Raw genomic sequence first — 27,085 nt, 5'->3', positions numbered from 1 at the left:
TCAATAACTTTTGTTATGAGGGCTATCATTGCTTTCATTTCACAGACAAAGATTCTGATATTTAAAGAAGTTAATAAACTTGCCAAGATTGTAAGTTAATGCACTTGACAAGGTTAAACGCCCCAGGTAACACAGTGAACTGTGGGAGCCAGGAACAATGCCAATGTGATGTCAAGCCAAGGCCCCTCACCACCATATTTATAATCCCTTTACACTAGGCAAAGCCAGCTCAACTACTCGGGGAGAGAAACTGGCATTTTTTAAACCAGTAAACTATTCTCTTTTTTGTCAGTTTTTTCATCTTTGCCCAATATTCCTATACTGCCATGTTTTGTGTGTTTTTATTTTTAATTTTTAAAAATTTATTTTTAACTGAGGAAAAATTGCTTCCCAATGTTGTGTTGGTTTCTGCCATACAACAACGCAAATTAGCCACAATTATACATGTATCATCTCCCTCTGGAGCCTGCCTCCCCTCCCCTCACCCCATCCCCCTAGGTCATCACGGAGTGCTGGGCTGGGCTCCCTGAGTGATACAGCAACTTCTCACCAGCTGTATGAGAGGTTTGTGGGGGTCTCGTCGTAATACGGCTCATATTTTCTATAGATCTATGCTTTTAAAAGTACACTTTCAGTGATTAAACATATTTGGGCAGGTGTCATTCACCCTGGTAAAAACCACAGAAGCATTTGAATTTTCCCCTTTCTTCAGGTGAGGCATGAAATCTAGGCATGATGTCTCCATCAGAACTTTCAAGAATCTAAGTTCTCCCCTCCCAGAAGGTTATAGAATCACGTTAATCAAAACTGGAAGGAACCTCATATGATCCAGTCCAATATTTTCTTCTTACCATGAGGACACTGAGACCCAGGGAAATGAAGCAACTTGTCGCAGCCATGCCTAAACTGATGGTCCAGCTTTCCTCATTCTTCCTGCAATTCCACTCAGCTTCACTCAGAAAATGACAAGGAGCCAAAGAGAAGAGCACCACGTCCTGATGACCTCATGACAAGATGCATGATGCTGGGGGTGCAGGGGGCGGGGATGGTACCGTTTATACCTTTGAACAAAATGCTTCCACACCTTTGAATAAAGTGATAAAATATTCTATCCACTGAGAAACTGATGGAACTACAGCTATTTGTCTATGGCCCTTCTCTTTCTCTTACTGGATTCATTTCACAAGTAAAATTAACCAACATTTAGGAAACCTGGGCTGAGTTCTCCCTTTCTTTTCACGGTCAAGGGCATCGGCTGCACCAGTAGCTCTGCAGCCCTGAAGGAGTGCCATGAAAGAGCCTCTCTCTCTCCTCTTCCATCCCTCTCTCTCCATCTGTCTCCCTCTCACACACACACACACACACACACACACACACACACACACACACGATAACCTGATACACAAAAAGGAAAACTAAGTTCCTGCTCTTAAAAAAAAATATTCAGTAACTAAATTCAGGCTGTCCTTTTGCTAAGAATAGAAGCAAATGACATTTGTCTGTTAGAGAAAACTTTCGACTTTTCAAGAGTCATCCCTGACCCCTGGAATCATTGATTCCCAGATCTCTATGCAGGAGTAAGTTAAATACCAGCTGCCCACATGCCCTGGTTTGTCTGGGAGAGTCCTGGTTAGTGCCTGTTGTCATAAAGTAATTATTAATTGCATCCCTTTTACTCTCAAAAAGGTCCCCATTTGAATCATAAAGCACGTCATCACCTGGTCAAATAAGAATTTTAAAAATCTGTCCATTACATAAAGAACCCTGATTCTTACAAATAAATGCTAATAGTACCAGAGGGGAAATTAAAATGGATGGTCATAAAAACAAGTTGCTTCCCATGAAACTATCTTTTTATTCTTTAAAGTTATAAAATTTCAGGTAGCAGTCTATCTCAAAGTAAGTTCTTATAAAGTTCAGATTTGAAAAATACTGCAAACACCTCACTCAGAAAATATTTCCCATAATTTTCCTCAAACAGTAACCTTGTGCACCTGAATCTTTAAGCAAACTGATGTTTCGTTCCACCATTATTGGTGTTTCTGTAGGAGTATTAGTTATTTGGACCCAAACACTAATTAGAAAGCATGTAATTGGAAACATAAAATTTATCCCAGAATATGTCCTTGACCAAATTTAACCATAAAGAAAACTGAGTTTAGAGACAACACATTTTGGTGATTCAGTGCATGGACGGGGAGGCAGCCTGGGATTGCAATGAGCTTTACCATTTACTGACTGTGAAACTACCCTCTTTCACCTTGGTTTCCTCACACATAAAACTAAAACAGAAACAATATCGACTTTGGGAGTTAGAGCTATTTATGGATCTATATATCTCCAGTATAGATTTAAGGGACTAGAAATAGATTTAAGGGACTAGATCTGATAGAGATATAGATTTAAGGGACTAGATCTGATAGATAGAGTGCCTGATGAACTATGGACTGAGGTTCGTGACATTGTACAGGAGACAGGGATCAAGACCATCCCCATGGAAAAGAAATGCAAAAAAGCAAAATGGCTGTCTGGGGAGGCCTTACAAATAGCTGTGAAAAGAAGAGAAATGAAAAGCAAAGGAGAAAAGGAAAGATATAAGCATCTGAATGCAGAGTTACAAAGAATAGCAAGAAGAGATAAGAAAGCCTTCCTCAGCAATCAATGCAAAGAAATAGAGGAAAACAACAGAATGGGAAAAACTAGAGATCTCTTTAGGAAAATTAGAGAAACCAAGGGAACATTTCACACAAAGATGGGCTCGATAAAGGACAGAAATGGTATGGACCTAACAGAAGCAGAAGATATTAAGAAGAGGTGACAAGAATACACAGAAGAACTGTACAAAAAACAGCTTCACGACCAAGATAATCACGATGGTATGATCACTCATCTAGAGCCAGACATCCTGGAATGTGAAGTCAAGTGGGTCTTGGAAAGCATCACTATGAACAAAGCTAGTGGAGGTGATGGCATTCCAGTGGAGCTACTTCAAATCCTGAAAGATGATGCTGTGAAAGTGCTGCACTCATTATGCCAGCAAATTTGGAAAACTCAGCAGTGGCCACAGGACTGGAAAAGGTCAGTTTTCATTCTAATCCCAAAGAAAGGCAATGTCAGAGAATGCTCAAACTACCACACAACTGCACTCATCTCACACGCTAGTAAAGTAATGCTCAAAATTCTCCAAGCCAGGCTTCAGCAATACGTGAACCGTGAACTTCCTGATGCTCAAGCTGGTTTTAGAAAAGGCAGAGGAACCAGAGATCAAATTGCCAACATCTGCTGGATCATGGAAAAAGCAAGAGAGTTCCAGAAAAACATCTCTTTCTGCTTTATTGACTATGCCAAAGCCTTTGACTATGTGGATCACAATAAACTGTGGAAAATTCTGAAAGAGATGGGAATACAAGACCACCTGACCTGCCTCCTGAGAAACCTATATGCAGGTCAGGAAGCAACAGTTAGAACTGGACCTGGAACAACAGACTGGTTCCAAATAGGAAAAGGAGTCCGTCAAGGCTGTATATTGTCACCCTGCTTATTTAACTTATATGCAGAGTACATCATGAGAAACGCTGGACTGGAAGAAACACAAGCTAGAATCAAGATTGCCGGGAGAAATATCAATAACCTCAGATATGCAGATGACATCACCCTTACGGCAGAAAGTGAAGAGGAACTCAAAAGCCTCTTGATAAAAGTGAAAGAGGAGAGTGAAAAAGTTGGCTTAAAGCTCAACATTCAGAAAACGAAGATCATGGCATCTGGTCCCATCACTTCATGGGAAATAGATGGGGAAACAGTGGAAACAGTGTTAGACTTTATTTGAGGGGGCTCCAAAATCACTGCAGTTAGTGACTGCAGCCCTGAAATTAAAAGACGCTTACTCCTTGGAAGAAAAGTTATGACCAATATAGATAGCATGTTGAAAAGTAGAGACATTACTTTGCCAACAAAGGTCCATCTAGTCAAGGCTATGGTTTTTCCATTGGTCATGTATGGATGTGAGAGTTGGACTGTGAAGAAAGCTGAGTGCCGAAGAATTGATGCTTTTGAACTGTGCTGTTGGAGAAGACTCTTGAGAGTCCCTTGGACTGCAAGGAGATCCAACCAGTCCATTCTAAAGGAGATCAGCCCTGGGTGTTCTTTGGAAGGAATGATGCTAAAGCTGAAACTCCAGTACTTTGGCCACCTCACGTGAAGAGTTGACTCATTCAAGAAGACTCTGATGCTGGGAGGGATTGGGGGCAGGAAGGGAAGGGGACAACAGAGGATGAGATGGCTGGATGGCATCACTGACTCGATGGACGTGAGTCTGAGTGAACTCCGGGGGTTGGTAATGGACAGGGAGGCCTGGCGTGCTTCGATTCATGGGGTCACAAAGAGTCGGACATGACTCAGCGACTGAGCTGAACTGAACTGAACTGGTATCTCCAGTATGTATGGAGAGATGCCAAGATCATAGCAAAACTACTGATATGTAAGTATTAACACAGGTGGCTGCTGTTGAGATGATGAAGCACTCCTCTGGTGTTTGAAAGAATCTATGGTACATGGGATAATTTTGTCATGGATAATTAGAGTGCATATGCCATTCCAATAAATGATGCTGAAACATCTGGACATCGAAAGACAAAGAAGATGGAAAAGGAGGGGGGCAAGGAGAATGAGGAGGAAAATGATGAGAAGGAAGGGGAAAGTGGGGAGGAGGAGGGGTAAGTATCAACCTAAAATTACTTCTAGTACTTTAAATACTTGGGAAACTAAAAATGATCCTTTTTATATCTCAAGTACTATTTTCAAAATCCCAAAGCCAAATGCACAAAAATTCCAGACAGAAGTATGTGCTCTGTTCTACCTCATGCAGAGTGTATGATTGTTACTGCAGAGTGTGTTGGGATAATCTACCTCACAGCACTGGATTTGGTAGGAAAAGAAAATGAATCTTGGCAAAATATACACTCCTCAAAAAAAAAAATAATAATAATCCTCAAAGGATAATGCAGATTCTATTGATGTCCTGAGCATCTCATTAATCATAACTGCCAGTGGTCGAGTTTCCAGGTATCTGAAAATGCCTAATTAATTGCCATTTTTCATAGTACCTAACTTTTCACAAGGGAAACAACATGTTCTTGGAGCAAAACTGAAGTTCAGTTAATTATTTTAAAAGTGTATTAAAAGATAGCATCACCGTGGCTGTCCTTCTCCCCACTCTGAGAAAGTTCCACCCCTCTGCCCTTCTTTCATTGCTCCAGGAACCAGCGCCTGGGCTCACAGGAGTCTGCCACCCTCTGCCACACACAGGCCACACCCTGGCCATGCTGTCGCCAATGCTGAGATCTGCAGTTCTGCCACCCCCGTCGTCGCTGCCCACCAACGGCCACACCAAGCGTCCAGGGCTCTGCAGTGAGGATGCGGACACCATCGCCAAAGCTGCCAGCACCAGGAACACTGGCGTTTAGTGCTTTCCACGCTGCTCAGACGCCCCAGAGGACAACTCTGCTCATTTTTTTCTCACGAGCAAAACAGCTGAGGTCGAATGAAAGATCACCCAGAAGGGAAAGTGACCTGCCATACTTAGGGTCCCTCATTTTCTATGGACAAAACCGTAAGAATCTCATCTGTCTTTTATCCCAGGAGTCAGAGGTAAGTCTCTCCCTGGGAGGATTTTCAATGTCTCTTAAAAAACAAGTTTTTGAAAGTGCCAAGCTACCAGCTCTCCAGACATGGCCGAATCTTAGGATGAATTCAGTACAGGCTTACTACTTAGGAAGTGAGATAAAGTGCACTGCACACCCACATGTACGTGAAAGTCACACCTGTGCAGTTAACCAAGATTTATCAGGTACATACCAGACACGGACCTCAATGCCAGGAAAATCCAATTCTTGTCCTTGAGGAGTTTGCAGTCTGGTGGTGGCCCAAGGCTCTTTGGCTAAAAGATGAAAGCCCTCAAGAGTCTATAAATCTGCTCTCAGGTGAGGAATAGTACACCAAATATCAGCTGACCTTGCATTCTTCTCTGATACAATCTCAGCTCAGCAGGATCGTAAAAACATGAGGTTATTATGAACAAAAATAACTCTGAGCTATTTGAAATTTAGTAAAACTAAAAAATGTAGTTCAACTCACAGTATTGCAGACTTTATTTGTAAAGAGAAGTGCGGCCCAAATACATTCACTGATTTGCTTGCTAATGTTCTTCCCAAGTAGAAGGTCCATAAAAAACTCATTCATTCCACATTGTACAATATATGTATTTTTGTAGGGAAAAAAATGGAGTATATTGTCCACTATCCCACAGCCCTTAAATTTCCTCATATAATATTATCATGGATTCGTAACTAACTTCTCTACTGTGTCCATTATTCTTGCTTTTACAAACAATATGGCAATAAACATCATCGAAACTAATATTTGTACATTTCTTTGCTTCAAAACAATTCTTAGAGTAAAATTATCTGGCCAGTAGACATACAAGTATCTAAGGCTTCAATATATATCATGCTCCAGAAAAGTTGCCCCAATATAAGCCCTACTTGTAGTATAGGAACTATATGTTTTATAGAAAAATTCTAAAGTAAATAAATGAACCATGGGTGGTTTGCTTTCCCAGGAAAATACATTATGTCCAGAGAAGAAAAATGGCAGATGAAGTAAGAGACATAAATTATGATCTCCTGAAGAGAATAAACAGTTTCTGGATTTAAAACTTTTTTCAATCCAACAGCACTTTTAACCATATTTATGATGTTGAAGCTGAAACGCCAATACTTTGGCCACTGGATGGGAAGAGCTGACTCATTTGAAAAGAGTCCCACCCTGATGCTGGGAAAGATTGAAGGCAGGAGGAGAAGGGGACAACAGAGAATGAGATGGTTGGATGGCATCACTGACTCAATGGACATGAGTTTGGGAAACTCCGGGAGTGGGTGATGGACAGGGAGGCCTGGTGTGCTGCGGTCCATGGGGTCACAAAGAGTCGGACATGACTGAGCGACTGAACTGAACTGATGTTCTTCTTTTAAACATTCCACACACACATGCGCTAGGATGCCTTCCTAACAAGTCACCTCAACTCCTCCCCTCCTACAAACATCCAGCCTTAATAAGTCCAGCAGTCACTGGTATATTTTTCATTAATTGTATGAGCTACATATTAAGTACGTCGTAATTATTTGCACTGAACAATTTAGCCCTTTTGTTCTCTCCCTACATAGAATCTGCATTAATGTAATATAAGTATTCTCCACTGAGTATGGACCATAACGTCTTTCAGAATGGGTGCCATGTTTTATTAGAGAAATGCAAACCAAAACTACAATGAGGTATCACCTCACAAGGGTCAGAATGGCCATCATCAAACAATCTGCAAACAATAAATGCTGGAGAAGGCGTGGAGAAAAGGAAACCCCTATGCACTGTTAGTGGAAGCATAAATTGAAATAGCCACTATGGAAAACAGTAGGGAGGTTCCTTAAAAAACTAAGCATAGAACTACCATCTGACCCAGCAATCCCATTTCTGGACCGTATACCCAGAGAAAACCGTAATTCCAAAAGATCCATGCACCCCAGTGTTCACTGAAGCACTGTTTACCATAGCCAGGATGCGGAAACGACCTAAATGCCCATCAACAGAGGCGTGGATAAAGAAGGGGTGGTACATACATATAATGGGATGTTACTCAGCCATAAAAAGGAATGAAATGGTTCATTTGTAGAGACGGGGATGTACCTGGAGAGTGTCATACAGAGAGAAATAAGTCAGAAAGAGAAAAACAAATATCATACATTAATGCATATATATATATATATATGGAATCTATAAAAATGGTATAGATGATCTTATCTGCAAAGCAGAAACAGAGACGCAGATATAGAGAACAAATGTATGGATATCAAAGGGGGAAGTAGGAGGCCACGAGGAATTGAGAGATGGGGATTGATCTGTAGAAACTACTGATACTATACAGAAAACAGACAACAATGAGAACCTACTGTATACACAGGGAACTCTGCTTAATGCTCTGCAGTGACCTGAACGGGAAGGAAGCCCAAAGGGAAAGGATACATGAATATGTAGGGCTGATTCATTTTGCTGTCCAGTAGAAACTAACAAACACTGTAAAGCAACTGTACTCCAATAAAAATTGATTAAAATTAAAATAATTGGGAAAAATAAACTCTCTTACTTTTGAAACTTTGTCACCCTTCCAGGAGAGACAAAATTAAAGCTTAGAATTTTGATGATGGCACACCTTCTAAGCATTGCCTCTGGTTTGAAATCACATCCTCAGGACTTCCCTAGTGGTCCTGTGGCTAAGATTCCTTGCTTCTATGGCAGGGCATGAGGGTTTGACTTCTGGTAAGGAAACTATGATCCCACATGCTATGTAGTGTGGGTAAAACTTTTTAAAAAGAAAAAAAAGAAATCACATTCTCTCGCAGAGGACAAACCCCAAACATAAATCCAGGGGTTTGTGTAACTTGTACCCCACTGTGATTTCCTTTTGTCTAATGGCTCCTGTTTACTGAAGGCTTGTTGTGTGCAAGTGCTTTTCCAAAATTTCCCCATTGCCAGTCCAAATAATGGCCCTGGGAGGCGAGTCACATCCTGTTTTGGAGATAAGGAAACTGAAGCTGACGTAGAATGAACACGTAAGAGCCTGGATTTGAACGCTCACCCCAGAGGCCCTGCACTGAACCACCACGATCGCTATGGCACAAAGAAGCAGGGTCAAAACTATAACTTTCTTAATTTTCCAACTTTCAGAAACAGCATAATATTTTTAATTACATGCTCAGAATATTTCTTGGCACACCATATACCATGGCTTATACAACATTTACACATCAGAACCTCTCTCTCAGTGAAGAATCTGGGTGTTTGACAACACTCACCACCTACTGAAAAGATTTTCCAACGCTGAAGATTGAGGAAGATTGACTTTTGACACGTCTTTTGGTTCAAGAAGACTGATGGAGCCCAGGAGTTTCCCTCACATCCTCCTCTGGACTACATTAAAAGGAGAGGAAAGGAATCTAAAAGAATAAGCCCACAACTATAAGAGACCTATCATAGGAGGGGAATCAGCATGAAGCTGTGTGCCGTAAGTTCCGGGAAGATAGGAGACGGAGGGGTATGGCTCTATGAAGCAGAGCTGCAGCCAGGAAGGGGCCCTGAGATGTCTCTCCAAACCCTGGAGGCACCAGAGCCAATGAAGGCAAATTTCACAGGGCAGGACTGTAGGTGGGCTGCAAAGAAGAGAATTCTTTGGCGGTCTCTAAGACCCATCCCACTTCTTCTTCCATTTGCTATGCAAACGAAAACGGGTGGGCAGAAAGTCACAGGCTACACGCAGAGAACTCCCAGGCTGGATGGATGAATGAATGAATGAGAAGAAGCCAACGGAACAACAAACAGACAGGAATTCCCACGTTGAAAGCTGAGGTCCACTGGGAAAGCAAAACAGAAACGGAAACATTTGATTTTTTCCATATTACCTTCACGTTTTCTAAAAGAGCTGCCCATTCTCTAATGAGCTTATTAATTCAAGCTGACATTTTCTCATTCAGCTTCCCCATGATGACGTGATATCCCAGCAAAGTGTAACAGGTTCAGGAAAGCAATCCTGTGAGCTCTCTCCTCTGCTCTGAAAATGAACGTCATCAAGTCAGTATTCACGAGCATGACGTGGTCTCTGAATGGCTACATCCTGACAGACACAAGGCCAATCTTGGAGAAAAAACTGTGGTGACATCTTCCCCAGAAGCTACCTGTGCAAGGAAACCCCCACTTAACTGAGAAGGAAACTGACGAAAGGACGCTCCAGAAAATCTCAGGTTATAAATAAAAGAGAAATGCCGGCTGTTAAATAGCAGACACCCTCTCACCATTTTAAAAAGCCATCTCCTTATTTTTATGATCAGGCAGCAAAACAAAGCCCATGACTCTCTCATGTGCTGGCATCACTAATACCACAGTCTGCTTGCCATCCCCTGGGGGGAGCCGTACCCCGGACAGCACGCCTGGCTAGTTAAGTCATTGTAATTCCCACAACGAGAACCTAGGAACCACCTCACTGCAGTACAGGGTGTTAAAATGTCGCTGTGAAATCACAGCTCCGTGAGAGCCTACCATCCATCTTTCTTCTGTGACTCGCCATCACACAGAGCTCCAGCAAAAGATCCATTCAAACAGCGCATCTCAGACTTACATTATCAGCAGACACTGCTTTAATTAGCAGTGATTTTCAAAGGACTGGTTTGGCTTCGAGAACTTCCTGTGAACCATAAAGTAGAAATCGGGATCCTTATCAGTCTCACTTTACTCTTCACCTCCCTGCCCTGGGTTCTAATAGACACAGCCCTCATTTTTTTTTCCTTTGAGAAAAAAGAAAAATGGAAATGGTGGCTAGGATTTTGCCATTCGTGTGCAATCCACTTTTTCCTCAACCTCAGTGATGCAAAAGGGACTAAAATTAGAGCTGCAAAGGGACCAAGTTATCTGTGTCAGGCACATTGCAAGGAGCAGCGAGAACTGCTTAGAGGGAATGAACACGCCCTAAATAAACCATCTCAGAAACAACATTTAAACCACGGAGCCCATATTTTGTAAATTGCTACTCCTGATGAAAACACAGAGCCTACTTTCTTTTATGTACTGCTGTAAGAGAACAGAATGCCTTATTTTGATAATATCTCAATATTGATATGGAAGCAATTACCTGCTTCTTTCTTCATCAATTCCATAATTTTCCTCCATGATCCAGTTCTCAAATCTTTGTCATTTCTCAGTGAGAACATTGAAAATATATGCAATTCAATTTGTGAGTACTGAACTGTGAACTTTCTATACTGCAAGGAAGGTTTAATCTAATCACGAGGACTTCTGTTTTACATTTGGTCAGTGATGACATAAAAACACAAATTATTTCAATGTTTGTATAAACAGACATTCTCTGCCATGGAAAAAATTTAATCAGCACACAGCCAAAGGGTATTTAGCTACAGACTCAAAGTTTCAGAAAGAATAACAATCTTGACAAATCCAACCCAGCCTTGTACAACCTAGCCTCTTAGCTAGGACACCAAAGTGAAACACAAGTGTTAGTCACTCAGCTGTGTCCAGCTCTTAGTGACCCCATGGACTGTAGCCCGCCAGGCTCCTCTGTCCATGGGATTCTCCAGGCAGGAACACTGGAGTGGATTTCCATGCCCTCCTTCAGGGGATCTTCCCAACCCAGAGACTGAACCCAGATCTCCTGCATTTCAGGCACATTCTTTACTGACTAAGCCCCAGGACACCAAAGGTTAAGTGAATTGTCAAAAGCCAGACAAATACAACCTTCCCTAGCCTCAGATACAACATGCTTTTCACCACACAGGCACTTAGGAAGAGGAAGAAAGCCTCTTCTTTGGAGTAAGAAGTCCTCGTCTCATACACACACACACACACACACACACACACACACACACACACACACACATGTAGGTTCTCTGTTCTGATTTTCATAGATATGTTTGAATGGTCCCCAGAACACCTGCACACACTCACCTACCCTAACTCATCATTTTCCCAGCCTCACCTTATTCTGCCATGATGCGCATTAAGACTCAACTACAAAATTGGTGCAGCCATTATGGAGAACAGTATGGAGTTTCCTTAAAAAGCTAAAAACAGAGCTACCATATGATCCAGCACCACCACTCCTAGGCACATATCCAGACAAAACCATAGTTCAGAAGGCTGCCTGGCCCTGCACTCAGCGTGCATAGCAGCACTATCTACAAGAGCCGAGACAGGGGAGCAATTCACATGTGGCCACTGATAGACGAATAGACAGGAAAGACTTGGTGTATCTATATATGAATACACAAAGGAGTATTACTCAGCCAAAAAAGGAATGAAATAGTGCCATTTGCAGAGACGTGGAACAACCTAGCAATGGTTGTACAGAGCGAAGTAAGTCAGAAAGAGAAAAACAAGTATCATATATCATCACTTATACATGGGATCTAGAAAAATGGTATAAATGAACTTATCTTCAAAGCAGAAATAGAGTACAGATGTAGAGAACAAACTTAAGGTTGCCAAGGAGTGAAGGATGGGCGGGATGAACCGGGAGGTGGAGACTGACATACACACACCACTCTACATAACACAGCTAACTCATGAGAACCTACTGCATAAAATTCTACTCGGTGCTCTGTGGTGACCTAACTAGCAAGGAACTATAAAGAGAGGGAGATACATGCACATATGCAACTGATTCACTTGGCTGCACAGCATAAACTAATGCAACATTGTAGAGCAACTATACTCCAATAAAAATTAGTTTTAAAAGAAGACTCAGTTCCCACTGCTTTGACAGTTTCCCACTGATTCCCATGACAGTGACCCATCACCATTATGGCATCTCAGTGTTTCATCTCCTCCCTCCGTTTTTTATTTCATGCTACAGATTCTTCAGATAGCTTTAAAAATTTGTTACTGGCTCTCTGGAGAGGAGGCCAGAGAGAGGTTAGGGTGGGACTATTTCTCATGAAAGAGAGCTCTAAGAGTAGTTACTTAGTTTTTTACTTTGACTTGCCAATGGTCAGGACTCACGGTTACTCTGTGCAACTATACATCTTCACCTCAGGTGAAACCAGAATCTTCTTACTACCCACAATGCTTAGGGCTGCTTCAGTTCTTTGGAGAACGTGTCTTAATCAATGAACTCCCTAATACCTGGTGCAGGCTGATCAATCCTATGCCCCTCTACTGACTTCTCAGAGGAGGCCTACCCCTGTAAGATATGAGAACAACTTACTTGATCTCACTAACAATTCAGAAGTGACGCTGAGCTCAGGAATTCAGAGAAGCCTAGTTCTGAGTTTCCTCTGTTTGCCTTCCAGTCAAGGGAGGCTTACTGAGCCGCTTACCATAAAATTGTGTTCAGTACTACCCATCTGTTTTGTGAAAAATAATTATTTCCATAGAGTATGCTGAGTGTCGGAGAAGGCAATGGCAACCCACTCCAGTACTCTTGCCTGGAGAATCCCATGGAGGGAGGAGCTGGGGTTGCGAAGAGTCGGACACAGCTGAGCGACTTCACTTCATGTTGAGTGCCAGCTTATTACAGAGCTTTGGCTCTCTCTAGAGAAACGGGAAACGGTTAAATTCAAAATACACTGATGACGAATGAGCCATCTTGGGAGGCGTGTAGAATTCACAGCAGGCACCACAGACGTGCCAGAGAGATCAGCGGCATTCTCAGAGACGCGCTGATGCCTGCCATTCTCCGTGACGGTGCCACCCGTAAAACCAAATGAGCAGTAGCATGGAGGAGCTAAGGTTTGGGCACAGATTAACTCACATCCTCTACATCAGAGTAACCAGACACAGTAGACATTCAGAACAACTTCTCAGTGAAGTCCAGAACATAGCAAGAGTCACTGGACCACTCACAAAGAGCAAAGAAATGGAAGGAAGTTTTCAAGATAAATAACCAAATGTCAAAGAAAAGGAAATATCATTCTTTTGTTCTCTGCTTCCCTTCATTTTGGTCATCACCAGCATTAGTTTATTAAGGATCTAGGGCAATCAATTATGATATAAAGATACAGAGATCCAGCGCCTTTCCTCCAGAGAATTACAAACTTAAATTTACCACTTATTGTATTATGTGATGCTACCTTGTCAGAAATAACGCATAGATCAGAAACAACACTCAAGCTGTACAGAAAATAATCTCTCAATAACACACCAAAAACATCGGCAGTAGTATACACTTTTTTGTTCAGATATGGAAGCACCTACTGAGTGCCTGTTACCAGGGACCCTAGTTAGATACAATAAGAAAAATAAATAGGTATGCAGATGTTGGTTTGATGCCTTGGGAGCTTGCTGGGTGAAATTTGAAATTGGTTATCATATAGGGAGGGTTAGGAGAGACCAGAGAAGGGGTAGACACTCCAGAAGGTGGGTGGAAGGTTTAATAAACAGGGATGTTACATACAGGGGCATCAGCCAGTGAATCTCCTGGATTGCCTGTCAGAATCTTAGAAGTTTACAGAGAGGTCCTAACTGGGTCCAGTCAGACCGTCCCACCCAGACAGTCTCAGCATCCCCTTCTCAAGGCTGCATCCCTGAAACTGCTCCCACTGTGGGAACAGTGGACAGAATTCATATTCTAAGGACAGGGGACCAGGGAGGAGGCTTCCACTGCCTGGGTCTTGCTCTTGAGTCAACCAGAGGTCATGTTCTCTCTGTGATCTCCTCCAGCAGTCGATATTATAATGAAATAAAATATGTTACTGCATAAAATACTTCACGATTGTTCTCATTGTTAAGACATTCTGATGAGTAATTATATATAGTCTTGCTGTCCCGAGTCTATGTAAGAATGAAAAAATTTGGAATGTTTATGTTTTGTACCCTTAGAATATTTCTAAGCTACTTAAGCTTACCATTATTCTTTTATAATCTACTAAAAAACAATCAAAACATAATAATCTCCTCGATGGCCAAGGCTTTATCAAGCATGGTCCGTGGCAGCCCTTAGCACGTGTCTTGTTCAAATGGGCATTCAGGAATACATACCGATCTGAAAGGATCTTTTTGTTTCTCAGGACAGGACAGACACGAGGCTGACTCTTTGAAAATGCTCCAAACAAAACTCAACAATAATATCGGGAATTATAGCCAAAACAGCAGTTCTGTGTTTTGTTTGCTAACAGATGTCTTTAAAAGATTTTATTTTTATTATTGAATCTATAAACTGATGATTGATTTAATCTTAAAGTACTACCCTTTGCTGGATTACCACAGAATTTTTAAATGTATGTTTTGTATGCTTATATTTTACCCATCATTTTTTCTTCCACATCATTTCTCTTTCATTGTATTCAAAAGTGTCATGATTCTCTTTCCCTGAAATTGTGGAGAATGTTTTTGTGAGACCCTAAGGAAATCTACATGTCACAGGATAAGGCTTTCACCCTCAAATTTAAAATAAGTAAAAAATTTTTAATAATTAAAGGTAAATTTTACTTAAAATACCAGTTTTCAGCTTCTTACATTATACACATCCTGTTTAACAAACTGTCAGATGAAGGATTTCTTTCTCAATCTCAGATAGTTCCTTTCACTCAAAAAAGCAATATTTTTTGAGTAAAACACACAGTAGTCAGTTCTACTGTGTTCATTTGTTCCTACCAAGCATCCATATAAAATGAGTTGGATGCCACACCCTTCTCATTATGATGATTTTTGTGATATTTATTGAACATTTATTACTTGGGAAGATAGAATTGTCTCGAGATATATTAACTGATGTGATAGAAATTATTAGACTCATGTGTGAGATCTATTTGTTCTTATCACCTTTTAAGAGAAAGAAACCACCATTAAGTCAGAATGCTCTGAGCTGCACGACTATTTTACTCTGTTAATAATGTATTTTCCTTTTCATTAATAAATTTCAGTTGAAGATCAATGTAAGTGAAATTCTTTGTTGATGCATTTAATAATCTAAAAGAAAAGGAGTTTAGAGAGTAGTCAAGATTTCTTGCTTTAATTTTACTTGTTGTATTATTTACTTATTTTTGGAGTAGGAAATGGCAACCCACTCCAGTATTCTTGCCTGGAAAAATCCAAAGACAGAGGACCCTGGCAGGCTACAATCCACACGGTCACAAAGAATCAGACACGACTGAGCAGCTGAGTACTAGGCACTATTTACTTATTTATCTATTTATCTGCACAGGTAACTTTCCCAAGTACTGAACTTTATTTACTGTGTCCCTGCCCTCCCTGAGAACCACCTATGCTCAGTACAGATTGGATATTCTGGCACTTTCCGATCCACCCCACATTTTCCTCCAATCTCGTGGAAATGAATCAGGGGCCAGTCCTAGGCTTCCCCTCCAGAGTAAAGTCCATGAATGTTATGGCAATTGCTCCCTCTAAAGAGAGGTTTTTGCTCACTTCTGGATTCAGAGCTGTGTTCCAGAGAGATTCGGGCACATTTGACCTCCGGACAGTGAAACGCTTATACACCAAGAGTTCATTTTCACTTTTGTTCACTTGCCCCATGTCCACTATATTTATTTGCAAAACTTCCTCTAAAAGATTGCCAGTGAGCTCTGGATCAAACCTCACACTCGTTCATAGCAACTCTTACTGGTGTATTTATTAACCATCTATCTGGTTCCATCAAAGTTTTATAACTCCTAAGCCTTTATAGTCAACATATTTGAGTGTGCCTTTTACTTTGAAATGCATGTCAGCTTTCTCTTTCTATGTAAACAAAGCCTGGATATGTACTTGCTAAGTAAGTCAGGCCAAAAGCAGTTTGAAAGTAACAGGTTCATCTGAGGGACTTCACATACGTTATAGTTAATGCTCGTAACAGCCTTCCAATTAAGTATCACCGCTCCCCATCAACAAGCGAGTTAACTGAGACGCAAAAGGCTTAAACAAAAGCCCATCATCCCACATTTAGAAGTGATGGAGTGAGGATTCTCATCAGATCTTCCTGATTCAAAACCGCTGGTTAGTTCTACAGTAATACATGGCTTTTTAAAACAGTCCAAAAGCAAAGCAGTCTGGGGCCATGACATGTTTAAACAACCACCTGAAGAGAGGTCCACGGTCAATATTCAAAATGACCCAAATCCTTTAAGAAGAAGTTGTATCTATTTTATCCAATATATTTCCTCAAGACCTTGAAATTCTAACATATGTTAGGAGTTTTCAACTCAATATGGTTTTTTCTTCCACCTTTCAGGTTTTAATATCATTGTTAGTGCTTACACCTCAGTGTCAGACATCAAGAACAACACATTCTCATGAGTTCAAGAAGTCACAGTCTTATAGTCAATACAGTTTTAGTTTTTGCTACTTGCACAGCTATTAACATAAGCCATGCCCTGTTCTAACATTAACTCTGAAGCCTCAGTCACTTTATAAACACAATTAATCTCCTAAACCTATCAGGTGAACCATGAACAAAACATTCTACCCTAGGTTACAGTACATTCTGTGTTTGAGCAAACAGAAGTGATCACTGTGTTTACTGACACTGAATTTCTCAGCATCAAGGTAAAGCAACTTTTACAAATTTGACTGCGAAAAACTAAACTTTTTCAAAAGTAAATTTTATCCTTACATTTTATCATTAACTTTTTCCATAAAAAAATTAAAATTGTCCATAATACTCAGATTTCCCTTGACACACATTCCTGGTATCTCTAAAATTGAGTTTTGAATATTCGCTAAACTTCATATGAGTAAAGAAAATAATCTCCCAGTATTGAGGCAATCACCACCAGGTCTCAAAATAAATGGATTCTGGTTGTTAAAACAAAGATAAACCATATCACTTAACTAAATCTAATTTACCCACATTCTAGTAATGACATCATATTAATAATTTTATCACATTGTTTTCAGCAAAACCCTTGGAACTCACTGATTTCAAGGTCATTGACCAGAAAAACAGGGAAATATAGGTGACCGGTATAACTTTTTCACACTATAACAACTGATTTCTGCTCTGTTACTTGCATTATAAATCCGTGTTTGTGAAATATCAGTCTTACCGTCAGTTTCTCCTCTAAATTCTCATTTAATAAGCTTCCTTCCCCATGCTTTTCAAAGTCCATGTTGAAAGAGAATGAGAGAGAGAGAAAGAGAAAAGGCAAGATTCCGATTCTGTCTAGAAAATGATGTGACGTGCTTACATGTTAGATACTGCAGGACATTCCAAGTTGTGAGAGCCCAGGACACTATCAGAAAGCCCTGGCGATAATTTCTGGTTAGCTAGTGTTTCCATTTATAGATGTTCAAACCCCATAAACAGAGCCCTGAAGAGACGTCAGGCAGCTGGCCTTAGATAATGATAAATGTCACTAGATAAGAAAGCAACTCCAACAAGAGATTATCCCTACGTTAGGTTCCCTGAGCCAAGAAAGATGTCTGTGACAAAAAGCCGCTGTCAAAGAATTCATTAATAACCGTTGCAGTCGAATAAAACATACTATAGAATATGGGCCTAATAAGCAAATTTTAAAAGGACGAATGTGTTGGGACTTCCCTGGTAGTCCAGCGGTTGGGACTTAGCCTTCCAGGGCAGGGAGAGAGGCGGGCAGGTTCCATCCCTGCCTGGGGAGCTAGGATCCCACATGCCTCACAGCCAAAAAAACCAGAAGCAATATTGTGACAAATTCAATAAAGACTTTGAAAATCGTTCACATCACCTACTGAATAGCACATGGAACTCTGCTCAATATTAGGAGCCCCCTGGATGGGAGAGGGGTTTAGGGAGAGTGGATACACTGTACATGCTTGGCTGAGTCACTTTTTGTTCACGGAAACTATCACAACTTTGTTAACTGGCTACACTCCAATATAAAACAAAAAGTTTCAAAAAAAAATGACCCACATCAAAAAACAAATCTTTATATACAATCTAAATCTGGCATTCAAGCCTCTGTACTAATATAAGCTCTACAAATAGGTCATCTTTTTTTTTTTAATCTCTGTATCAATAAATGATGAGAATAACACTAAAAAAAATTTTTACAAAATAAAATTAAAGGACAAATGTGATGGCCTTATAGCAAATATGAATCAGCCAGCCCCAGTCTTTCTAATTCCGATTTGAATCCTGGCAATCTAGACATTTATGCCTTATTTTGTAGTTCAAAACTTTAAAAAGTCACCTCAAGGAAAGCACAAAGTTAACTAATTAAAGCTATTCAGACACACAACATATATATTTGAGAGGTGTTGTCAACTTTATTCCATGAAAAGTAGGCAAATTATGTCTACAAACTTCATAAAATGAAAGTGATATTTTCCTTCACAAATCTGATTTTTTTTATTTCATTATCCTGGATATTCTACTGGGAACAAAGTTATGACATAGAACATGAAACTCACTTTTTCCAGTTGAACAACTGTTGCAAGAATTCTTTAGAAATAGTTATATGCCTGAAAAAAAATTAACTGTGTAGCGTGTAATTAACTCCCCGTTTTTTACAGCGAATTAGATATGTGGATGGCAATAAAAATGGCTTTCAGAGTAAGTTAAGACTGATCTACGGTGACCTACTCCCTCAGGCTGTTTCAAAGATCATTTTCACACCTGTTTGTGATTGTAACTCACATTTCCTATCAGTTTTTCCTCCACTTTTTAAAGAAAACATTTCAGGAGACTTGTTGCGCGGCTCTGACCTTTGGCGTGATCACAGCTGGTTCTCTGTCATCAGGCCGGGTGCACTAGGCTTATTCTGTCTGCATCAGGATGGAAGGGCTGAGGATTCTAGAAGTGAAACATTTAGCAGAAATAAACCTAGCCACCAATGCTTCAGGATGAGAATTCAGAAACTTCTATCAGACTCATGGGCAAAAGTGGTTTCCCTCTTTGGCTCTCCTCAGATCCAGAAAGGGAATCACACATGCCAGTTATTGTTCTAACAAGTTTGGAAACATAAGTCTTAGAGGCTGATTAGCATGCAAAATCCATACGTGTCAAAAGCAAGGCAAGAGTTGACATTTCATGTGAAGATGAAACGGAGCAGGACCTTATGGTCCTTCGCCTCCACGTCCTCTGCCTGCCTTCGTCTGTGAGAAACCTTAGCCAAAGAATAAGTTTAATCAGAGAAGTGAGAAAATGCAGAAGCAAGGGAAAAGAGCCCAACAAGATTAATCACAGTAGTCATTAAGCATCAGAGACCTTTAATTTCTTCTCAAGAACTATAGATAATATTCTGAGCCATATCCTGTGAGCTGTCTTACAGATACTGAAACCGCAGAAGTGACCAGACTGTAGGCATGACACAGCATCACAGTTCTGAGAACTGGCCTCAAAGAAACGGGGAAAAAATGACCCTGGAATTGAAGATTAACTATTTAAAACAATCAAGATGGCACCGATCAGACCACTGATGACCAATTTCAAGAGGACTGTCAGAGCTGACTGTACTGTTACTGCACGGAGTCCCCTTCCTCCATCTATAAAAGCTCTTGCCCACTGATTGTCAGAGGTGGGATCGGATTTTGGGTAGAAGTCCACCCTCCTCCTCCCACCCCACCCACCACTTGCTGGCATCCAAACTAAAGCAAACTTTTCTTTCCCCAACCTTGCGTCTTTATTGGCTGTTGCATGGTGAGCAGCTGGACCTCACTTTCAGTTACAAAGGAGACCTCCCAAAATCGCTCTAGAAAAAAAAAAAAAAAAAAAAAAACCAGCATACTATGACTGCAAAAGAAAACTTGGTCATTGCTAGTATAATACCTGAAGGTGAAAGGGAGGGTGGGACGCAAAGCTGGTTGGGGAAGGAGCAGATGCCAGTGATAATGGGAAGAATGGAAAGTTTAATTATACAAATGTGTGCTGAGTATACATAATGGTTGAAAAGTACTAGGTGCAGGCAGATTTTTTAAATAATGGATAAAAATAATTAAAAATGCAAAGATATAATCTCTGCTTTCCTTCCTCCAACAAGCTCACAATGTAGGTGCGACTGAATATAAATAAGATAACAGCACTCTTACACAGCACACCCCAACAGCACTCACCGTGTGCCAGCAATGGCTTTAAGAGTTTGCATATATTGTCTCAATTAATTCTCTAAACCACTTGTAGGAGGTAGATAACTATTCTACCTACCTATTCTTAATGTTTGTTAAACACTTCTAGGTAGGCACTATTATTTTTTCCATTGTTACCAGCTGAACTGTCTTCCCCCCAAAATTCACAGTGGAAATCCTAACCCCCGAGTCTCTCAGAATAAGACAATATTTAGAGATAGGATCTTTACAGAGGTAGCTAAGTTAAGATGAAGGGAGCCATGTGACTCTGCAGAGACAGCTGTCTGGTCAGAGGAAGGAACATATTTGCTGTTGTTGATAAACAGAAAGGACAGCTCTTCGCTTCTGTTGGACCAGCAAGTGCATGAAGGTTGGCTTTTATATGGGCATAATTTTACCTAAGGAAAGCTCCTGGTCCTTAAACATATGTAAAATACATTTAAACATATCCCTCCAGAGTCACATGGCTCCCTTCACCCTTTATCCAGAGCTTCCCCAGTGACCATCTAATGTAGCATATCCTCTGTCCATTTATTTGCCATCTTCTACTCCATGCTACTGCTGCTGCTGCTGCCAAGTCACTTCAGTCGTGTCCGACTCTGTGTGACCCCATAGACGGCAGCCCACCAGGCTCCCCCGTCCCTGGGATTCTCCAGGCAAGAACACTGGAGTGGGGTGCCACCGCCTTCTCCGCTTCTACTTCACAGTTCCTATCATTTCTGCTAGTCTATCATTATACATGATATTTGAAGTTTTTGTTGTCATTGTTGTTCAGTTGCCCAGTCATGTCTGACTCTTTGTGACCCCATGGACTGCAGCACCCCAGACCTCACTGTCCCTCAACATCTCCCAAAGTTTGCCCAAGTTCATTTCCATTAATTGGTGATGCCATCCAACCATCTCATCCTCTTCTCCTTCTGCCCTCTATCTTTCCCAGCATCAGGGAATCTTCCAACGAGTTGGCTGTTTGTATCAGGCGACCAAAATACTAGAGATTCAGCTTCATTTTCAGTCCCTCCAATGAGTATTCAGGGTTAATTTCCCTTAAGATTAACTGATCTCTTTGCTGCCCAAGCGACTCTCAGGAGTCTTCTCCAGCACCACAGTTCACAAGCATCAATTCTTTGGTGCTCTGCCTTCTTTATGGTCCAGCGCTCACAACTGTAGACCACTGGAAAGACCACAGCCTTGACTATACGGACCTTTGTCAGCAGAGAAATGTCTCTGCTTTTCAACACACTGTCTAGGTTTGTCACAGTTCTTCTGCCAAGAAGCAATCATCTTCTGATTTCATGACTGCAGTCACCATCCACAGTGACTCTGGAGCCCAAGAAGAGGAAATCTGTCACTACTAATGGGGCCAGATGCCATGATCTTAGTTTTTTAATATTTAGCCTTAAGCCAGCTCTTTCACTTTCCTCTTTCACCTTCATCAAGAGGCTCTTTAGTTCATCTTCTCTTTCTGCCATTAGAGTGGTATCATCCACATATCTGAGGTTGTTGATGTTTCTCCCACCTATCCTGATTCCAGCTTGCATTTCTCACGATGTGCTCAGCGTATAGGTTAAACAAACAGAGTGACAGCAGACAGCCCTGTCCTACTCTTTTCTCAATCTTGAACCAATCAGTTGTCCCATACAGGGTTCTAACTGTTGCTTCTTGACCTGCATACAGGTTTCTCAGGAGACAGGTAAGATGGTCTGGTATTCCCGTCTCTCTAAGAGCTCTCCACAATTTGTCACGATCCATAGAAAGGCTTTAGAATAGTTGATGAAACAGAGATAGATATTTTTTTCTGAAATTCCCTTGCTTTCTCTATAAGCCAGCAAATGTTGGCAATTTGATCTCCCTCTTCCTTTTCTAAATCCAGTTTGGACATCTGGGAGTTCTTGGTTCACATAAAGCTGAGGCATAGCACGCAAGCATGACCTTACTAGCATGGGAGATGGTGCAATTAATTTGAAGTTTATCCATATTCAACATTTATTTTCAGTTCATATCTCCTACTACAGTAAGTCCCCTACATACGAACCTTCAAGTTGCAAACTTTGAAAGACGCAAATGTGTGTTTCATCAGTGCCAAGTGTGAAGGAAGCTCCAGGTTGCTCTCCAACTCCTATTGCTGACGACCCTTCAGCTCCACCATCTCCCACCTCCTCTACCCCCTCCAGTCAGTAACCCTTCCTGCCTGTTCATTTGATGTCGGCCCCTGTATGCCAGCTGTTGTCCTGTACTGCTGTACTTTTCAAAGTGCTATACTGTAAGATTAAACATGTTTTCTCTATTTTTTGTGTTTGTTTTCTATGTATTATCTGTGTGAAAAGTATTATAAACATACTACAGTTCAGTACTATGTAGCTGTTTGTGGCAGTTAGTTACCTAGGCTAACTCTGATGGACTTACGAACAAATTGGACTCATGAATGCACTCTAAGAACAGAACTCATCCGTATGTGGGGGACTTCTTGTACCATATAAGCACCAGAGGGTGTTTTATTCATCACTTTATCCAAGCACTTTAAGCGTTTGTGTGTATGTGAGTCATTCAGTCACTTAAAGCATCTGCTGCTGCTGCTGCTAAGTCACTTCAGTCATGTCCGACTCTGTGCGACCCCATATATGGCAGCCCACCAGGCTCCCCCGTCCCTGGGATTCTCCAGGCAAGAACCCTGGAGTGGGTTGCCATTTCCTTCTCCAATGCATGAAAGTGAAAAGTGAAAGGGAAGTCGCTCAGTCGTGTCCGACTCTTCGAGACCCCATGGACTGCAGCCTACCAGGCCTCCCTGTCCATCACCAACTCCTGGAGTTCACTCAGACTCACGTCCATCGAGTCAGTGATGCCATCCAGCCATCTCATCCTCGATTGTCCCCTTCTCCTCCTGCCCCCAATCCCTCCCAGCATCAGAGTCTTTTCCAATGAGTCAACTCTTCGCATGAGGTGGCCAAAGTACTGGAGTTTCAGCTTTAGCATCATTCATTCCAGAGAAATCCCACAGCTGATCTCCTTAAGAATGGACTGGCTGGATAGTAAGGACTAAACAAAGGACTTAGAAAGAGCACAGGAGAGAGGAAAGACAGGAAAAAGCAAAGAAGGGAAAAAGGCAGAAGAGAAGGAACAAGAAACAGGAGTGAAATGTATCTAATGGATATGACTTAGGGAGCTTCCCTGGTGGCTCAGTGGTAAAGAATCTGCCTGCCAAGCAGGAGCTGCAGGAGCTGCAGAATCAATCCCTGGGTGGGTAAGATCCCCGGGAGGAGGGCACGGCAACCCAGTCCAGTATTTTTGTCTGGGAAATCCCATGGATAGAGAAGCCTGGCAGGTTACAGTCCATGGGGTCATGAAAAAGTTGAACACGACTGAAGGGAGCTAAGCATGCATGCATGGACGTGACTTAAGACATTTAATGTATTAATATTTAGACGACTTTTGATAGAAAACATAGGAATAAAATGCATGCTTATCCAATACAAATTATACTGCAGATGAATACAATATTGATTGTTCACTTATCTTACTCAAACCACTAACAATTAAAGTGAAGAAGAAATAGACTCAGGAGGCAGGAAGAATTTAATTGACTTGCAGATTCTGCCACTTTCTAGCTGGGTCACTTTCAGCAAATTAATTCTCAGAGTCTCAGTTCCTTCTTCCTTAAGTAAAGGGATGGTATCAACCTCTTAATGTTCTGACAAACATTAAAATGTGGTAACATGTGAAAAGAACTTAACCCACTGTCTGCCATCGAGCAAGTTCTTGGTAAAAGTGTGTGCCATTAATCCCCTGGGTTTCATGAAGTTTATCTAGGAAAAAAGTTAACTTCAAAGATAATGTCAAAATCCTAACAATGTGGCATTGTTAAAATTAACAGAGAGAATGGGAGAAAATATTCGCAAATCATTTATCTGATAAGGGACTTATATCCAGAATATTGTTTCTGTCCTTTATTGTGTCCATCTTTGCATGAAATATTCCCATGGTATCTCTAATTTTCTTGAAGAGAACTCTAGTCTTTCCCATTCTATTGTTTTCCTCTATTTCTCTGCATTGTTCACTTAAGAAGGCTTCCTTACCTCTCCTTGCTATTTGGGAAAGATTGAGGGCAAGAGAAAAGAGAGCAACAGAGGATGAGATGGTTGGATGGCATCACTAACTCAATGGACATGAATCTGAACAAACTCCGGGAGATTAGTGAAGGATGGAAGCCGAACATGCTGCAGTCCAGGGGGGTCACAAAGAGTATGACATGACTGAGCAACTGAACAACAACAATCCAGAATACATAAAGAACTCTTAGAACTCAAAGAAAAAGATGACCCAATTGTGGTAGTCCAGTGTTTAAGAATCTGCCTTGCAATGCAGGAGGTGCCAATTCGAACCCTGCTCCAGTAAGATCCCACAGGCTGCCGGGCAACTAAGCCTGAGCACCCCAACTACCGGGGCCCACTCAGCCTAGAGCCTGAGCTCACAGGAGAAGCCACCGCAATGAGAAGCCTGTGCACCACAACTGGAAAGTAAGCAGCCCGCAGCAACGAAGACCCAGCACAGCCCAAACTAAATAAACGTATTGTTTTAAAATGGGCGCAGGATTTGAATAGGCATTTCTCCTAAGAAGACAAACAAATGGCCAACAAGCACATGAAAAGCTGTGCAATGAAATTGTGATTAGGGAGCACAAATCAAAACCACAAGGAGATAGCAGTTCGCACCCACTAGGATGGCTAGAATCAAAGCAGACAGTAACAAGCCTTGGCAAGGATGTGGGTAACCGGAACCTCGTATGCTGCTGGTATTACAAATTGGAACAGTCACATTAGAAAACAGTGCAAGAATCCCTCAAAATCTTATATATACAGTTACCATATTAGCCAGAAATTCTAATAGTAGGTATATACACAAGAGAAGTGAACACATATGTTCATACAAAAATTTGTAAACAAATGTTCATGATAGCATTATTCATAACAGTCAAAATGTGAAAACATAAAGGGGATGTATCACAGAGGGGTATTTCTCAGCAATAAAAAAGTCCTCATACATGCAACAATATGAATGAATCTTGAAAATATGTTAAGTGAGAGAAATTGGTCACAAAAGCTACATATTGTGATTCATTTATATGAAACACCCAGAATAGACAAATCCACAGAAACAGGACATAGTTGCCAAGGTTTGAGGGGAAAGGCAGACTGTGGAGTGACTGCTAATGAGTAGGCGTGGGATTTTTGAATGTGATGAAAATATTCTGATGTTAGATAATGATGACATACAAATTCTGAATATGCTAAAAAGCACTGAATTGTATGCACACTTTAAAAGAATGAATTTTATGGTATGTAAATTACGGTTCAATGACGGTATTATTTTTTAAAAAAACAGGAAGATCTATAATTCCTAAGATGAGAATTTATGATTTTTTTCCCCCAGGAATATAATATGAGCAACAGGTCACTCCAAACAGGAAATTAAAATCTACCTTACATTAAGCCAGCAAGAATTCCATTCAAACATGAAGCAAATGACCCTTTAATAAATGATTTTTGCTTCGAGACACTATCACCTCACTCTGTTCCTCATCACCATATGCCTGGTGTGGTTGGGGAAATACAGCTCAGATTTTGTGCCCATATTCAAAAACTGGGGAAAAGTAGAGTTTGCCACTATTAAAATGGCTTTTTAAAATTTTACTCATTTTTTATTGAAGGATAATCACTTTACAGAATTTTATTGTTTTCTGTCAAACCTCAGCATGAAATCAGCCATAGGTATACATATATCCCCTCCCTTTTGACCCTCTCTCCCATCTCCCTGCCCATCCCACCCCTCTAGGTTGATACAGAGCCACTGTTTCCTGAGACATACAGCAAATTCCTGTTGGCTACCTATTTCACATACAGAGGGCTAACAAACACATAAAATGGCTTTTTTATCTACTAGGTGGGCTGCCATCTATGGGGTCGCACAGAGTCGGACACAACTGAAGCGACTTAGCAGCAGCGGGCCCAAGAGTTAATACAGTTTGTTTGTTTTGGGGTTTTTTTTGCTTTTTTAATAGTGGTGATTTTCCCCGTGCCTGCCGTTTAAAGAGCTTTCATCTCCACAACAAAAGCACTGGTGACTGCTCTACTGCTGAAATCTCACAAGGTAGGGGGACACCCTCAAGGCGTGAAAAACCAATGCTGTCTTCTTTCTAAAAGAATGACAGTCTGTAAGCATTGTACAGACAACGAAGATCTTCCTCATTCTATGCTCCAAGGATAAATGTCTTTTTATTAAAATAGGATCCTCTTCTGAGACAAGGAACACTTTATATGGGTTTCTTATCATTCTACACAGCATCTCCAAGACTGGGGTCTTACGTGTGCTCCACAGTCAAGTCAGAAGCCCATGGTACCCCGCCTGTTCAGTACTGATGCAGGACACTACACTCAGCACAGGCCTTCAGGTGCCACAGTGTCCCAAGGACCCCCCTTCCCCACCCAAAGGATGTGTTTCCTGT

General features: G+C 41.1%; 1 protein-coding gene across 14 annotated transcripts in view; it reads right to left on the bottom strand.

The window, feature by feature from the left end:
* Nucleotides 1-27,085, bottom strand: part of MLIP (muscular LMNA interacting protein) — a 306,379-nt gene that overhangs the window by 277,337 nt on the left and 1,957 nt on the right. For 13 of the 14 annotated variants that reach the window (XM_005696194.3, XM_013973909.2, XM_018039223.1 and 10 more), the window contains exon 1: nt 17,595-17,763. The exons of the other annotated variant lie outside the window; for it this stretch is intronic. In XM_005696194.3, coding sequence (XP_005696251.2) covers nt 17,595-17,657 — 63 coding nt within the window. In that variant the 5' untranslated portion in view covers nt 17,658-17,763. Of the gene's footprint in view, nt 1-17,594; nt 17,764-27,085 lie in introns of those variants that run through there. 14 annotated transcript variants of the gene reach the window in all.

The sequence above is a fragment of the Capra hircus genome, chromosome 23 (assembly GCF_001704415.2).
Source record: "Capra hircus breed San Clemente chromosome 23, ASM170441v1, whole genome shotgun sequence".
Lineage (NCBI taxonomy): Eukaryota > Metazoa > Chordata > Mammalia > Artiodactyla > Bovidae > Capra > Capra hircus.
Note: the sequence above shows the minus strand (reverse complement) of the source record. Positions and strands in the feature narration are given on the sequence as shown.